This window comes from Pediculus humanus, genomic scaffold (assembly GCF_000006295.1).
Source record: "Pediculus humanus corporis 1103172107453 genomic scaffold, whole genome shotgun sequence".
Classification (NCBI taxonomy): Eukaryota; Metazoa; Arthropoda; class Insecta; order Psocodea; family Pediculidae; genus Pediculus; species Pediculus humanus.
Genome location: NW_002987073.1, coordinates 274,924 through 292,675, shown reverse-complemented (window position 1 = coordinate 292,675; position 17,752 = coordinate 274,924). Strand labels below are relative to the sequence as shown.

The 17,752-nt window shown below is 28.6% G+C and overlaps 3 protein-coding genes across 3 annotated transcripts; 1 reads left to right on the top strand and 2 right to left on the bottom strand.

Annotated features, from left to right (window-relative positions):
• Positions 1-1,484: 1,484 nt before the first annotated feature.
• Phum_PHUM102760 (multicopper oxidase, putative) lies at positions 1,485-5,312 on the bottom strand (the record flags this gene model as incomplete). Its single annotated transcript, XM_002423950.1, has 10 exons — positions 1,485-1,636; positions 1,717-1,932; positions 2,038-2,265; positions 2,352-2,517; positions 2,600-2,787; positions 2,881-3,076; positions 3,163-3,359; positions 3,428-3,638; positions 3,714-3,934; positions 5,213-5,312. The coding sequence occupies 10 exons, from the start codon at positions 5,310-5,312 to the stop codon at positions 1,485-1,487; spliced, it is 1,875 nt and encodes a 624-aa protein (XP_002423995.1).
• A 2,689-nt stretch (positions 5,313-8,001) lies between these two features.
• On the top strand, positions 8,002-11,292 carry Phum_PHUM102750 (uncharacterized protein; the record flags this gene model as incomplete). Its single annotated transcript, XM_002423949.1, has 10 exons — positions 8,002-8,163; positions 8,246-8,822; positions 9,021-9,258; positions 9,544-9,709; positions 9,779-9,971; positions 10,062-10,263; positions 10,351-10,543; positions 10,621-10,788; positions 10,861-11,001; positions 11,089-11,292. 10 exons carry the CDS (start codon positions 8,002-8,004, stop codon positions 11,290-11,292), a joined length of 2,244 nt encoding a protein of 747 aa, XP_002423994.1.
• Positions 11,293-11,915: 623 nt separating this feature from the next.
• Phum_PHUM102740 (zinc finger protein, putative) lies at positions 11,916-17,239 on the bottom strand (the record flags this gene model as incomplete). The annotated part of the gene is made up of 4 exons (XM_002423948.1): positions 11,916-12,190; positions 12,284-12,654; positions 12,729-12,841; positions 12,926-17,239. 4 exons carry the CDS (start codon positions 17,237-17,239, stop codon positions 11,916-11,918), a joined length of 5,073 nt encoding a protein of 1,690 aa, XP_002423993.1.
• Between the last annotated feature and the right edge of the window lie 513 nt (positions 17,240-17,752).

Genomic DNA, 17,752 nt, shown 5'->3' with positions numbered 1-17,752 from the left:
GCAAATCGTCATCGAGAAAGTGACGATGAGATTTTTTATTTTTTTTCTTCTGCTCCTAAATTCGTACTATGATAAGGTAGTAGTAATCAATATAACTTTCTTAACTTCTTAAGCCACGTTTTTTTTTTTTTTTTTTTTTTTTTTATCGGGTAAGTAGGTGAAAACAATTAATGTATTATGTTTTTGATTGATATTTATAATTTTTTTTTTTTTATTCCCGTTTAACATAAATAAAGAGACTTGAACGAAATGACCCTCGAGTTTTTTATTTGTCGTATGCACGCGCACTCACACACGCACACACACACGCATCCTTTTTACATATATTTACATATTTACAAGTCATTCGTCCGTGAAAATAAAATTTTTAATTAAATTTCGAGTACAAGTTCAATGACAAAAAAAAATTTTCAATTAAAATTAATATAATCATTATTATTACTATTTTTTTTTGATAATAATAATAATAATTGTTATAATGTAAACTTTGAGCTCGTTTTGTTTTGTTGTGATCAAGACGGAAAAAAAAAAACCGAAAAAAATAATTTAAACGTTTTTAAAAATTCTAAATAAAATAAAAAAAAGATCTATTGCCACTTGTTTCCGGTAGATTCGTATTCCCAAATCGTATTTTTTATTTAAAAAATTACAAATTATTACTTCCGGTCTACCTTATTATTATTAATAAACTAGAAATTATAGAAAAACATTTTTAAAAAACTCACCTTTGTGATATTCCAATTGAAAATTTATATTTACAAATTTTTGAAATTTGTTTGTTATCACAGCGTCGTTGACATTCGTGTCCGTTCGATGATGATAATAATAATAAAAAATTAAAAATGAAAAAAATTAATAATAATAACGAACAATCATGTTGAGCCATTTGTTTAAACTGGAGAAAATTTCAACTTGTTTTTTTTTTTTTTTGTAACAAACTCGGATCGCATACGGAAAAACCTGTATTTGTACGTATCTTGTGTAATCGTTTTTTTTTTTTTTTTTTAGCGAGTCGAGTTATAGACAAATGAGATATACCGTCGTCCTAGTTTCTCGTATTATAATCATCATCATCATCACCGACACATAAAAACCGTTTTTTTTTTTTTTTACTCTCGTGTACGCGTACGAATGATAATAAACAATAATTAAACATAGCAGAAAAAAAAAAAAAAATTGTTCACAATCGTTTATTGGGTTGTTATGAAATTCAATTGAATTTTTACTTAATTTCCTTCTCGGCCTTGGTTTAAGCCTAAAACCGCCATTTTTTTTTAACGGTCTTGAGCAATTTTCCTTTTTTTTTTGTTTGTTCGGGAGAAGTGAAAAGTCCAAAAACAAATCAAACGTTTGTTAATAAAGGTTAATAAATGAATAAATAATTAATAATTATTATTTTTTTAAAAATTTATTTTTAAATATTTACAATAAATAATAAATAATTTAAATAGAAAAGAAAAATTTTTTCGTTTCGTTGTTATTGTTTAAGCAAAAAAAAATTCTGGACCAATCCAATCACCGCATTTTGGAAAATTATCCGGTACGTTTGGAAAATCCGATTCACGACCGACTTTAAAAACTAAACTTAAACCTTTTGAAAAATGTGAAGAATTTTCTTCGTCGAACAACCAGTAACCTAAAAAAAAATAAAAGTTTAATATAAAAACAACAACAAAAAAAACCGTTAAATATGGCATTAAATTTTTTTTAACAAACCTGGATTATCAGCCTTAAATCTTATCACGTAAAGATATCCGCTGGATAATGCCAACGTATCTTTTACAACCGGATAATTAAAATTTCTAAAAATTTGTTTATTTACGTCATCAAATTGTTTTATTTGTTCTTTTGTAGCAACAAATGTCGGAACTTTTGAAATTCCGACAATTCGAAAAGAATAACCGTGTAAATGAAAAACGTGATCACTTTCATCTTGAAATAATAATAATGATGATAATAAAATAAATAAATAAATAAATTTATTATATCGATAAAAGATTTTCCATATTGACAATAAAAATAATAAATTTTATTTACCTTTATTAACTAAAACTAATTCCACGACGGAATTTAATGGGATTTTAACAACGTGTACGCATTCGCACGGAAAATTTTCGACTAAATTTTTTTTACATTTTTCAGGTATAAAATTTTCATCGCAAAATGAATCCGGTGATATTTGATAAGATTGAGATACGAGGGGAGACGATGGTAGTAACATTGTCAAATTATTTATTTGTTTTATCCTAACGGTTTCTTTCATACCTGAAAAATGATTTAATTTCGCTCATTCGTGAATTCGATTCGTACCTGCTTTTTTTTAAATAAAATAATCGAAAAGATTTTCTTACCGATGTTATGATTGGTGGACATTGTCGAATCTATAATTAAATAATATTTAAAATCAGGTTTTTCGATTGCTAATTCTTTTGGAATTTTTTCATACGAACGTATATTTTGTATGCAAATACGTGAAAATTCATCTGATTTGCAATCTTCGTCGAAAGAAGTAGAAATCTAAATAATAATAATAATAATAATTGTAATGAAATTTTGTAGAATTTTACAAAAAAAAATTCGTTTCGATTTGAAAATTCACCTCGAAAAATTCGGGAAATGATGATAAATCGTTATTATTGAAAACATTTACGAAATTTTTTTTTTCATTTCCTTCGTATTGTATTAAAGCGGATGTGGATAATAAATTTAAACATTGAACAGGCGTTGCTTTCATCGAGTAGGAAGCCATTTTTTGATTTGCCGACAGTACAAAATCAAAACGTTCACCTTAAATTTAAAATTAAAAAAAAAAACGGGCCGGGAAATTAAATCAGAGAATTTTTAAATCGATTTAAAAAAAAAAAAAATTTTTTAATTTACCTGGAAATAATTTAACGGACGTAACCATTTCCGGTTGTATTGATTTTCCGTCAAATCCTATGACGAAAAATTTATGTTCATCTATGGAAAATCGTATTTGACAATTTTTTTCCGGTTCGCTACCAACGTAAATAACACGAAATCTGTGTCTTTTACCCGCGGTAACGTTAAATACAAAAGGGGGCACGTCATTTTCCTGTTGGTTTAATAAAATTATTAACGTATAATTAATTTCCCTCCCCTCTCCTCCCATCCCCCCCAAAACAAAAACGATTAATTTACCTGAGTTTTACCGTTGATTAATAATTTTGTTTTTGACGCATCGTCTTCGTATAAAAAATTATTTTTCAACGGATTCCACGTGTGAATGACGACGACATTTTTTTTATCATCGGTATCATAATAATTTTTATTTATTTCCTTTGAATATGGTTTTTTAACTATCAAAGGACCGAATAATGTATCCAAATATTCTTCTCCTAAATACGATAAATGATAAATATTGGAGGAAAATTTAAAATTTAAACAAAATAATAATAATATTTACCCGTGTTGACCTGCCAAATGTGTGTTCCAGGTTCGGATGCTCTGAATTTATATTGAAATGTGGTTAGGCTCGGAATAGGACATTGTGTTATCATAGGTACTCCATCCATAAAAGGAGTTTCGCTTTGAGATTGTCCTCTCCAGTGAACTCCAAAACTTTGACCTGGAATTCTATTAACAATATCTACCAAAACGATATCGTATTGGCAAACCTTAAAAGAAAAAAAAATATTTAAAGTAAAAAATTATTTCTTTTGGTAATTATAATTATTATTGTTATTAATTACCTCGAGTGTAGGACCCGGAAATTGACGATTAACGGTTAATATACCTTTCGATTGTCCATCGACTGTAATGCATCCGTTTATATAACAATCGGATATATTACCTGGACAACCTTTGCATGGATTTCCCAAAGTTTGAAATCTTTCCAATGTTAATTTTATCCTACATATCATTGGCCAATCTAATTCGTGACAAGGTCTGGAACACGATTGAGGATAATGATCTGGAAAATATTAACAAAAAAAAAAAAAAAAACAATTATAAAAACTTTCACTGATTGTGTGTGTGACACGTCACCCACAATCGATACAATAAAGAATAGGAAAATTTTTCGGAAAATGATGAACGAACGAGGGAGTGTTTAACAAAAAAAAAACAAATTTATTACGTTTTTATTGTATTTTATAAAAAAGAAAAAAAATTTGTCCTGAGGGAATTTGACAAAAAGAAAGTGAAAAAAAAAATTTCGAAAAAAAAGTTATGCATATAGAAAAATTAATATTAGCAAACTCATCACGTGAAAGTAAATCTTATACGAAAATGATTAATGATCAAAAATTTTTTTTTATTTTTTATATATATAAATAAATGATAAAATTTTTTTTTTAATCATTATCGATTATTTTATTATAAATAATAATAATAATAATAATAATAATAATAAATTTTTACAATCAGTAATTTTTTAACTTAAATATAATAAAAATTAATTAATTTCCTGTTGCAAAAAAAAAAAAAATGAAAACTACTTTCTACTCTTCTACCAATAAGGAAATTATAAATTAATTAATTAAAATTTTAAATTTTAAATGACGTAATTAATTATATACTACTTAAAAATTATGATAACGATAATAATAATGATAAACGATATCATCAAAAAAAAAAAAAATTAGAGAAAATTTATACGTTCGTTGAAAATGTAAAACAACAACAACAAAAAATTGTTTATAATTTTATTTTATTTTATTTTTTATTTCATCGTTACTAACAAAAAAAAAGAAAATTGTAACGTTCACTGTGTTAAAAACAAACAAACAACAAACACAAAATGATTATTAAACATTAATTTTATATTAAAAAAAAAAAAAAAAATTGTTTCAAATACTTTTTAAAGTGGAATATTAACTTACATATTCAAAAAAAATTAATTTTTTTATTTCATTATTATTATTATTATAAAAGTATTGCCATTCGTATTATAAATATAAGATCTACATTTTCACGTTTATCAAGTGGACAAATATAATAATAATAATAATAATAATAATAATAATAATAATAGAATAACTTTTAAAATTGAAAAATTTTCAAAAGGGTTCAAAAGGAAATGTGATAAATATTTGCATTTATTTATTCGTTATTCCTTTTTTTTTTTAAATATTTAATTTTTAAAACGTTTAGTCATTACATTACTTTCTTTCGAATAAAAAAGAAAATTTCACTTTTAAATTTGTTATAATTTTTTTTTTTTGTCGAAAAAAAAAAGAAAAATACTCACTGGGTAAAGGTGTGAAGTATAAAATTAAACAAACACTTAATATTAAACCGATAATAATCAAAGACCGTAAAATAACGGTCAAAAACGAATTTTTTTTCATTTTTTTCCCGCCAAAAAAAATTTAAATCTATTAAATTAATTAGGTGTCACATCACAAAAAAAAAAAAAAAAAACTTGCGAAATATTTAATTATTGTTCGGTAAAAAAAAAAAAAAATTTCAGGTACAATTATCGCATCGATTTAATTATCGAATCACTACGCACTTTCGGTATTTACAATCGATTTACCGGAAAATCGTAATAGTTAAAGACATTTTATTAAATAATATTATTATTACTGAGACTGAAAAATCGATGACTGAAAATGTTTAAAAAAAAAAAAAAAGGGGGGGAAGGGGGAAAATAAATATTAATAATAATTAAATATTATGTTTTTATTTATATCTCTCTCTCTTTCTTTTTTTCTCTGTTTTACCACCACCATCACCCCCCCATTTTGATTTTTCCCCCTTCTTACTTTTGTTTTATTTAAATTTAAACGTTTTTTATTATATAACAAAATGATTTTTTAAAAATTTTTTAATGTGGAAAGTAAAAGTGAAAATGAAAATGAAAAAAAAATTTTTTTTTGTTAACAAATGATCATTCTTATTTAGGTATTACCAAGGTCTAAGGTCATCATTATTTTTGTTAATAATTTTTTTTTTGTCGACGACGACGAAAGTAAACGTTTTGTAAAAACGTGGTTGATAAAAGAAAATAATGTGATTTTATTTCTTTGTTTGTTTGTTTGTTTGTTTGTTTGTTGTTGTTGATGAAGAAAGAAAGAAAGAAAAGTAAAAGTGAAAATTTAAATAGAAAAATTTTTGTTAAATTATATACTTAAATACCCAAAAAAAAATTTTAAATATATTTTCAAGTGTAATTATTTAAACATTATCTAGGGAAAACATTTTTTATAAAAGGTATACGACGTATTCTTTTTATCATTTATTCAAAAATTTATAAATGGTTTGTAATACCTGAAATACCTGAAAAGAAAGTGTTGGAAATTTTTTTTTTTTATCCTTAATTACAGGGGAAAAAAAAATTTTTTTCGTTAAACCGTCCAAAATCCGAAAAACTTTTTTTAAACTTACAATTAAAAATTTTTAATATGTGCACCTAATATTTAAGGTTGTAAACCAAGTTTTAAACTAGGTAATGGTCATAAAAACAGAAGAAAAAAAAAGTTTGCGTAAGTTAATAAGATATTTTAACAGGATTTGATGTTTTCTTTTTTTTTTTTTTTTTAAACAAAATAAATTAAGTAAAAATAAGTAATAAATTTTGCAAATTCATTTAATTAATTTTGCAAACCTTTTCTTTCAACAACGAACCATAATTCTATTGCCACGATAAATAATTTTTAATTAAAATATAATATTTTTACCTGGAACTGGAGTTATGTAAATAACGGTTATCACAGCCGATATGAGTCCTATTAAAATAATAATTTTATAAAACAATGAATATTTAACCGTTTTCGCGAAAGAAGAAGCACCCATTTTATATTATTTTATTTATATTAAAAAAACACCGTTCTTTTTTTTTCTCTTAACAACCATTACTATTATAATATTAAATTAAAAACGCGAAAAAATAAAAATAAAAAATTGAAAAACGCGACTAAATCTAGTAAACAAAGTTTAAAGATTAATTGTGATTTCTTGAATTTCAACCGTTACCCATTGCTAATGGTTGTTTCAAGGATGAGTTGCTAAATTTTTGTTAACTAAAAAAAAAAGTTGCATTGAACATTTTTCTTTTTTGTTGATTTTCTTTTACATATGATTTTTTTTTTTACGCAATAAAAAACGTTTTGAAAAATAAAAAGTTATTATTTACCATCATCTTTTTGAAATTAATTGATTTGTGGAACCGTTGAGATTGGTAAAAAAGGCGGGAAAGATTTCTTCGGGTTGAAGGAATTAAAAAAAAAAATTTTTAAGAAAAGACGATAAATTAAAAGTTTAGATTTAATTTATAAAAATTTTTTTATAATATTATATTTTATAATTTGTAATAAATAATTAATAAAATTTACATCAATTTTAAATGAAAACAAAAACAATGTTTAAATTTCCCTCCAATTTATTCAAAACAAACACGTTTCAAAGGAAATTTTTTTCTCGAGAAATTTAAGTTGGCAACATTAAATTCAACCGCCAAATGTTGCAGTAACTTGTGCTGAGTGACAACGTTCATTAAAATGTCAGGTAAATAAATTATTATTATATTTAAAAATTTAATATTATAATTTTAATATTATTTTTAAATATATTTTAGTATTATGCTAATTATTTTTAACTAAATAAGGATTTTTTATTGTTTTATCTGACTTAAAGAAAAAAAAATTTTTTTAAACTTTTAATTTATTTTTAATGGAGTTTCTACTAGATATTTTTTTATAAAAAATTTTTTATTATTAATTAAAATTTTTTTTTAATTTAACAATACGGTTACATAAAGTAAATTTTAAAAAAAATTTTCAAAATGAAAAATAAAATTTTTATTTAATATATATAAAAACCTACATAAGATATTAATATTTTAATACATATTTTGCACTGAATGTGAATAATTTCAATTAAGGATAAATTAAGGGGTTACATATACCATTAATAAAAATAAGTATTATTTTAAAATTTTTTAAACTTTATTATGAAATTTATTATTTTATAGAAACTGGAAGGTCTAGTTCTTGTTCAGTTGCATCTATTATTCAAGATGAAGGAATTGTTAAACTTATGTGCAAAACTCCCAAAACTCCGAGTAAAACTAACTATCAAGCTACACCGATTACATCAGAGATTAAACGTTCGCTGTTTCAATCGGAGAATTTGAATGATATGGAAGACGACTTGGGTCTTTTATCACCTTTAAGCCCTTCGTCATGCAGTTCTAATCAAGTAAGATGAATTTCATCATATAAATTGTATATTTTTAAAATATCCGAATATATTTTTTGAATCGTCTAATTTCTTTTTTCAGTCGTTAAATAGTCCACAATTTTCACCAAATGGAGAATTTGAAACTCCTCGAAAGTCTGGACGTAATAAATCTACAAAAAAAATTTTTAACGAAAACAACAGTTCTCCCATAATTGGGTTAAAAAAAATTGAAATAAAATCTAGCTTATTCCCAGATTTAGAAATATTTAGTTCAAGATCGAAAAAATCATACAGAACACCTAAAACAGTATTATGTAAAAAATCTGAAGCAGAATATAATATTAATGAAAATAAAAATTATTCCGTACCGGCTAAAAAATCACAAAGAAGAGAATTACTTAATGATTTTAATGTTCTCGAAACAGATTCTTCATCAGTTGTTAGTAGTTCTACTTTAGAATGTGATGAATCTCCCATGGGTAGCGATTCATCCCAGAATGTGACTACTTTAGGAATAAAACCACTATCATGTGAAAGCTTTTATGGAGCTCCTCCTCAAATTCAAAAAGTTCGTACTAAATTATTTATTGATACTCTGGATCGTAAAGGTTTAAATAGAAATCTCACGAGATCGTTGAGTAAAGAATCTTTAACATCAAACAGAAGTTTTGTCAATGGTAAGAAGGATTTTTTAATTGGTTAATGAAAAAGACAATCAGGTTCACTGATTTCAAAATGAAAATTTTTTATTTATTTTTGACAATTTTATTTTTAAGGTGGTACGAAAAAGAAATCCAAGAAATCTTATTCGACTCAAATTTCTTACCCCAAATCTAACAATAATGGACATAGAAAATCAAGCAGTCGTAAAAAAGGAATGCAACCAGGGGTTTGGCATAACATTAAAAAACCTAAGCAAATAAAAAAAATTCAAAAAACGGAAAAACCATTGATATCTCCCAAATCTAGAGTTGCAAAAATGTTAAAATCAAATTCGAAAGAAATTATAATTAAAGAAAAATCTTTGTTTCAAGAAAATCCGAGAAAAAGAATCGCACACTCTAAAAAGCGAAGACGAAATGATGACGATGATGAATTTGGTACCACGTGTAAGTATTTGAAGGAAAAAAAAAAAAATTTTTTTATCGTCGTAAATAATATTTTATTATTTATTTTTAGTGTTTCATACATCAAATAATGTGTCGCATTTTTCTGATTCTAATGTGCACATGGCGGAAACAACAAATAATTACGAACCAGATCCAAATAAAAAATTTTTAAAATACGGTCAAACAAGAAAGGCAACATTCACATTAAATGAAAACGTCAAGTAAGTAATGCCCCCCTCCTCCTCCCTGTGTTTTTTGACATTTTTCAAATTAAAATGAACCATTTCAGACTTCAATTTTCCGACGGTGTTATGAGAATTCAAACTCCTAAAAAAAGGCGAAAGTTGTATTCTGGAAGAAGGGATTACATTGAAGATTTTAACGATGTCGATGACGGAGACAACGATATACAAAATAGTATAAAAAGTATTTTAAACATACTCGAAGACGATAAAGTAAGAGTAAAATCATAAGTTTACATCTTTTAAAAAGTAAACAATTTTTAAAAAAGTATTTATTTTCAGCCCGAAAAAAAAATAGAAACGCAACCTTTCGGCGTTCTTCAACCCCTGAGTACAACCCCATCAAAATCAAATAAAAAATTAGAAAAAACTCCAACGAAACCTGTCGTTAACCTCCCAACCCTCATCATTAACGATTTCGATAGCGACGAAGAGGAAAATGTGGATCCGAAATTAATATCGAGAATGGAAAAAGGTTGATTTGAATTAATCGTACCTAATAATAATAATAATAATAATATCATTTGAAACCTTTTATTAAACCTTTTTTGTTTTCTTTTGATAGGAACCAACGAATTAACTCTTGAAAAAACGGGTAACATGATTTCTTACATGACGAATATTTTAGTTAATAAAGATGAAGATGTTGGTAACACTTCTTTCGAATCCGTTGGAAATGAAAATGAAAATTATTCACCCAATAAAAATAATAATCTTTTCTCGGTGTTTTACAAACAAAATTGGGACAAGATAAAAAATTTAAACGAGTAGGATTTAAAAAATTAATTTTTTTAGTTATTTGTTTGGGAGTAGCCATGATTTTTTTTTTTTAAAATAATAAAATTTAATTTTAGGAGCTTGACGAAATCGGTACAACACAAGAAAAAAATAATAGTTCCAGATGATCAATATTTGTTGGATGCTGGACAGGATAGCATCGGAATCGTTACTTGTAAGAAATGCGGGGTCATGTATCAATCTGGTGATTTTGCAGATGAAGCGATTCATAATAATTTTCACAATCATTTATCAGAATTGAAATTCACGGTGAGCACCTTTAGATAAATTAATTTGTTAAATTTTGATTTGTTTGATGATGATGATGATGATAATGATAATTTTAGGGTTGGAGTAACGAAAGAGTGGTTGGAAAATATTCCGATGGACGAATAATAAAAATCGTAAACGCGGATCCGAAAATTTGGTGGCAAAAAGTAATGAAAATAGTCGAAATAGTCGATCAGGATTTGGGTTTTCCGGAAGCAAGCGTTCAATCATTGTTTTACAAAACGGTAATTTTCTTTTGTTTTTCCGTTTGTTTTTCATTACGTCATAAGAAAAATAACTTTTTTTTTTTTTTCCAGGTTTATTTGTACATAAACGAAAAATCAAAACAAATAGCCGGATGTTTAATAGCCGAAGAATGCAAAGTCGGTTATAAAATGTTTCCGCCGATAGAAGGAGTTGAAATTGATTCATGTTCGAAAGATCCGACACCGTGCAAAGTAATAATAATAATAATGATGATGATGATGATGATGATAATTTGTCGTTTATTGTCGGTTTTAATTTGTTTTGTTTGTAATTTTCAGATCGGTATCAGTCGTATTTGGACGGCGTTATCACACAGGCGTAAAGGAGTTGCCACGAGATTGGTGGAATGTTTGCAAAAAACGTTTCTTTTCGGTAACGTTGTTACTTTGGACGAAATTGCATTTTCCGTACCATCGCCTTCCGGTAAATTATTTGCACAAAAAATAACCGGTAAATTTGATTTTTTAGTTTACGGTTTTTAATGATTTCCACAAAAAAGGAAAAAAAAAAAAAAAAAAAGCGATTTTTTTATCATTACTTACTACATTTTAGTAAAATTAATTTTAAGAGGGTGTTTTTCTTTTATTTAAATTTAAATTCTTATTTATGAGTAAATAAATAAGAAATTTTTCTTTTTTTAAAATAAATATGTATTTCGTTTGTTGTTTTTAAACGTGACAAGTAAGAATTTTTTCTGTTTTTTTTTTTTTTCGGGGGGGAGAGAGGGAGAGGAAGAGAGTTTTCATGCTTTAATTTTAAATTATTCTTACGCTTTTTGATTTGAATTTTCTTTTCTTTTTTTTTTTTGATAGTAGAATAATAATGATTAGTTTTGTGTCGAAATTAAATAATAATAATAATAATAAATTAAATGATTTTTTTAATTTTAATAAAAATATTTTTTATTTCTTAAGCTTATAAAAAATAATAATAATAAAATTTAAATAAAAAAAAAAAATGGGGGAGGGAAGGAGGAAAAGAGGGGGGATTTTAAATAATAATAATAATATTAATAGCGTTTTAAAAGTCTTTGTGTACTGCAAATACTGAGAATTATTATTATTAATTTGTTTTTTTTTTTAAAAAATTATTTTTCTTATTTATTCTACGTCACGAGAGGAAATAATTCTCCGACCATTTGTTCAATATCCGTCGTTCTCACCGTCGTCGGAGATTTATATGGGATTTTCAATAAGGTGTCGGAATATAAATTTATATTATTTTTGTTTGTTTTCAATTTTCCGTTTGTTTTCTTATTATCGTCGTCGTCGTCGTCGCCCATGAAATATGCAAACTGATGAGTCCTGCTCATGTGAATGCGAAGATTTCCTTTTTGAACACATGAAAAATCACAATAGGGACAAGAAAAAGCTCGATCGCCTACAAAACAAACATTAAATTTTTAATTTTTCCAATCGAACGAATCTCGATCGAGAGAATGATCGATAATCGAATTAATCGACTCTCGATTACCTTTATGAGCTTTCAAATGAGTTTTTAACGCGTTGCTCTGAGTGAATCTTTTACCGCACAAATCGCAAGAATATGGTCTCTCTCCCGTGTGAACTCTCAAATGTCTTTCCAAAAGGCTTTTCTTTGAAAATGTTTTGTTGCAATATTTACACGCGTTTCCCATTTTTGTCATCATTCCTCCATCTTCCGACACGTTATTCGTCACGACTCCATTTTTTTCGTTGTTGCTTTCGACGCTTTCGTCCGAACATATTATCAAATCCGAGTTGGGATGGGTTATGTAGACTTGACCGTCCGATGTGTAGATTTGAAATTGCATCGGTTGTTGCTGCGGGTTGTCTTCTTCCGCCGTCGTAACAACGTCTCGCTCACTGTAATCATTTTTAAGGTTAATTATTTACGTTTCGTAGGTGAAGTGAGCAGAAGACAAATCCAGGCGACTTACTTTTGTTCTGTGGAAAGTAACTGGACGATATTGTTTTGATCGTTCAATTGCAGTAAAAGGCCATCGTTTTCCGATTCGTTTTCAATCGTGTCGATCACGCTGGAATCAAAAGCCTGAAAATATTCGTAATATCGTAAATTTTAATCGACAGAAAATTTCTTTTTTTTTTTGGGGGGGGGGGGGGAAACTCTTAATACCTGTTGTAAAACGTTTTGTTCTCCAGGTTTCAATTCTCCATTTTTATTTATTTCTCCCTCTTCTGACAAATTCACGACCAAAGCCACGGCTATTTTATTCAACATTTGCAATTGTTGCTTTTTCCACGTTTTAGGTTTGTTTTTAGCATGGGATAGCAAATGGTTTTTTCTGTGACCCGAAGTCCGGAATCTTTGATTGCAAATCGGACATTCGAACGGTTTCGCTCCCGTGTGAAGTCTCATGTGAACTTTGAGCGAACTTTTCGCAGCAAACATTGATTGGCAAATGTGGCAAGAAACGGGTTTGACTCCGTAGTGCGTTCGAAGATGAGACGAAAGGGTTGATTTAACTCGGAAGCATTTATTACATTGCGTGCATTGAAAGGGACGTTCGCCCGTGTGCACTCGTATGTGTCGAATCAAATCCGAGGGTTTTTTGAAACTTTTCTGACAATATTTGCAATCGTTTCCAAAGTTCGAACGACTTTCTTTTCCCGGCAATTCTTCCTTTTTTTTATCTTCTATTCTAAGCTTTTCGGCAGCGGATTCTATTAAAACTTTCTCCGAAACGCTGGCTCCGTGTCTGATGTCTTGCGCCGCCAGGAGTTCCGTTTCGGCATCACTGAATTCCCTGAAGGGACCTTTGCTTCTCCTGTTGATGCGATTATTACCATCGGTCCCGCTGACTTCGTGCACTTTTTGATGCTTTTTCAAATGAATTTCCAAGCGGAATTTCGCCGAACATTCCGAACATGAATATTTTTTACCCACGTTGTGCATACTTGCGTGTCGTCTGAGAGATGACCTCGTCAACGTGCTCCAGCCGCAGAGTTCGCAATTGAATTCTTTTTTCCCCATATGCATTTTCGTGTGAGTTTTCAGAGTTTGAAGAGATGAAAATACTTTATCGCACGTGTTGCAAGCGTAACTTTTATTTTCTTTCTGACAAAAAGCGTTTTCCTCATTTTCTTTATCGTTATTATCATTAATGTCAGCGTAATCCGGTTCGGGGTCTTTCGTGTCGGGCAGTATTTCGGACATATTCGAAACAGTTTGCAGCTCTTCCGTTTGTGAAAACACGGCGTGTACTATCGACGGTTCTCGTATGGTTTCATCCACGCTTAAAATCAAAGGCTTCGTTAATAACGACGGCTCTATAAAATCATTTTCCTTGTCATTTTCTCCGGTCGATATCATTTGAACACTGTACTCGGGCCCTTGTTCCGTTCCAAAGAGTTGCTGATTTAAAGTTTGTTCCAATTCTCTTATGCTCTCTTGAGTCAGAGATTCTTGATTTAGAGCGGATAACGTTATGGTTCCTGTAGAGTCTGCCAACAGGGTGTGACTGATGTTATCGGGTGTTTTTGATTTTGGTATTTTTTCCTCATCTGCGCTGCTGCTGTTGGCGACTTCGTTTTGTTCCGTAATAACTTTATCCGTTTCGGAATAAATTTCATTCGGTTTCAATCGTATAAACTGTTGATTATTATCGTACCTGTGTATTTTTATGTGTTTCCTACAATTCACAGATGTTTTAAATCGTTTTTGGCAGTAAGGGCACATGTATGGACGATCTTCGCTGTGAAACGTTTGTATGTGTCTCTTTAAACTACCCTTCGTAGAAAATTTACTAGTACATTTATCACATCCGAAATCTTTTTGTCCTAAATGAGTCTTCAAATGCATTTTTAACACGCCGTTCGTCGTAAAGTTTTTGTGACAGACCACGCAGGAAAAGGGTTTTTCACCGGTATGTTGTAACTTGTGCTGTTTTAAATGACTCGATTTACGAAATTTAAGCTGACAATATTCACATTCGTACGGACGTTCCGTGCTGCTGGCATTTTGACTACGAGTAATTAATTTTTCTTTTCTCGATAGCTGTTGTCTGAATTCTCCGCCAACTATGAGAAAAGGCTCTTCGAAAAAATAATTGTTATTAACGGTTTCTAAATCTCCGGCCGGGTTATCGACTTTCGTTTTGTGAGAATTAGTCGTGCAATGATTTTTTAGCTGTCCCGACGTGGTAAAAGATTTCATGCACACGTTGCAGGTGAAAGGTCTGATTCCTACGTGAGATCTTTGATGAATTTTAAGGCTTCTAGAGGATGACACCTTTTTCCCGCACATTTTACACTCGTAAAGTTTGAAACTTTGGTGAGTTCTTGCGTGAGATTTTAAAGTTGATTTTATCGAAAACGTTCTAAAACACTGATTGCACTTGAAAGGTTTCTCTCTCGTGTGAATTCTAATGTGCCTTATCAAATCCGAAGGCTTTTTAAATTCTTTTTGACACACGTTGCACTGATGCCATCGTATATTTCCTTCTCTTCTTTGACGAACCGTAAAATGCTTTATATTTCCATCGTCGCTTTTGTCGGCTATTGTCACTACTCGGATTTCGGATCCTGCGTCTGCATTTTGAGTAGAATTTTCCGTAAACAAATTATCAATGACTAAATTATCTTTACTAAGACGATCAGTTCCCTCTTCGGTTGATTTCATCGAGACTGGCAATCCGCTTATTCTGATAGCTGTTTGTAATATATCCATATCGGAAGTAGATGGCAAACTATTCCGTAATTCTGCAATTTGATTTAACAATGCATCTACCTCGGAACCAGTGGCTTCAGAATTTGGTTTACTATTGTTTTCTACTCCAACGTGAAATCTAGTAACGTGACAATTTAAACTAGCTAACTTTTTAAATGAACACGGACACTTGACGCATTTATAAATTTCTTCTCCTTCCTTCGGAATTCTATGAACTTTATTAACGTGAGTTATTAAGTTTCCACGCTGTGAAAATGATAATGAACAACAAGAACAGACATGAGGTTTGTATCCGTTATGCTTGGACATGTGAATTTGAAGAGAACCTTTTTGACTAAAAGCAGCAGAGCAAGTAGTACATTTAAATGGTTTTTCTCCAGTGTGTATTCTTATATGGCGAACAAGTTGACTTGGCTTTGGAAAACTTTTTTTACACACAGAGCATTCATTGGTGTAGTTACCCCCATTCGAATTCCAAAATCTTTTCCTTTTTCTTTTAGGTGCCAGAGCAAGTAATTGATTTTTAAGTTTTTGATGATCTTTTTTATGACACTCGAAAGTAATTGGGTTTGTAAAAATTCTATTGCATGTCTTACAAGTCAAAGCATTCTTTGGCTCTACATCATCACCAGATATTGTTTTTTCCCATTCGTTTCTGTGATCCTGAAGGTGTTGCTCTAAATGAAGAATGCTTGTAAATTCATCACCACATTCAGAGCAAAAAACATTTTCCTCTTCTTCGTGAATGGGTAAGTGAGCTTTAAATGATGCAAATCTAGTAAATACTTTATTACATTCAGGACAAGTTAAATTTCCTACATTGTGCAACAACATATGGAGATTTAGATTTTTTTCAACATTAAAACTTACACAACACACTTTGCAAACAAATGGTTTATTTTCTTTGGAATGCAGCAATTTATGAGACTTTAACTGTGACCATGTGTCCACTTTAAAATGACAAACTTCACACACAAAAGGACCTTTTCTTAATGGTGGCTCAATTTCTTTTTCTTTTTTGGGTCTTCCCCTTTTAATGGTTGTCGGTGCTTCATCTACGACTGATGATTTTAAATTTGAAACTATTTCTGCAGCAGAATTCATTGAAGGTTCTTCAATATTTTCTGCCACACAATTTTCAGTATCATTAATATTTTGAATAGTTACATCACTATCATCATTTTTAATACTACTTAAATTATCATTTGCATCAATGACAAAAGCTGGCAAATAGTCATTTGAAGTAACTTCACAGACAATATCGCAAGTTGGATTTTTTTTTATAACAGATTGTGCTAATGGTTTATCCTTCAATTCAGGATTATCAACCAATTCTAAAATTGATACTTTGTTGTCAAATTCTGTAAACTGACCCATTTCTGTAGTTATGCTATCAGAAATTTGAAAATTACTAATTTCTTGATAATTTTTTTTAGTCTCTAAATTCTCAAGAGGAACTGCAACAGTTTCTTCATCTAATACAAATTCATTTTGAGTATTTTCAATAGGCACATTTATAAAAAGAGGTTGTTCTACATAAATACTATCGTTTTGAGTTAAATCTGAAGAGACTGGAAAAAATGAAATTCCTTCTTGTGATACTAAACTTGTGACTTGAACTTTGCTGCCATCATATTTGGTTAATTCATATAGAGAATCACCCTTGACGCAAACAGCTCCTCTTCCTTCCAATTCTATGACAAAAGGAGCTATTTCCTGACACATTGATTGAGTTTTTAATTCTGTAGTGATATCATCCATTTTTGAAAATTACCTGTAAACATATACATTAATAAAAATTCATTTAAAATTTTGTCACTTAAATAATTACTATAATACTTTTATTATATATATATATATATATTTTTACATTTACTACAATATTAATTTTATTTTTCGTTAAGTTTTTAACAGAGTTCAAAACTCATCATTACTTACAAATAAATATACAAAAATAATTTATGTAAGGTTATATTTTCGATTATTCGACTAAGGTAAAAGTTAAATAATAATAAAAATTTGATTATAGTAAATTTAAAATAAAATAATATTACGGGCTAATTAATACATTTGCTGGAAAAAAAAATTTTAATTTATTACTATTGCATTTAAATAAATTATTCATAGAAAAGTCTAAAATTATTTTGATTACTGGCACAGCCTTTTACGAAATGTGAAGCCATATTTATTATTGCCATTCTTTGTTTTTATCGATGAACTAATTTTTCCATAATTTTTTTTTGTTAGGTTTGCAACAATGGATTTTTTTAGCGT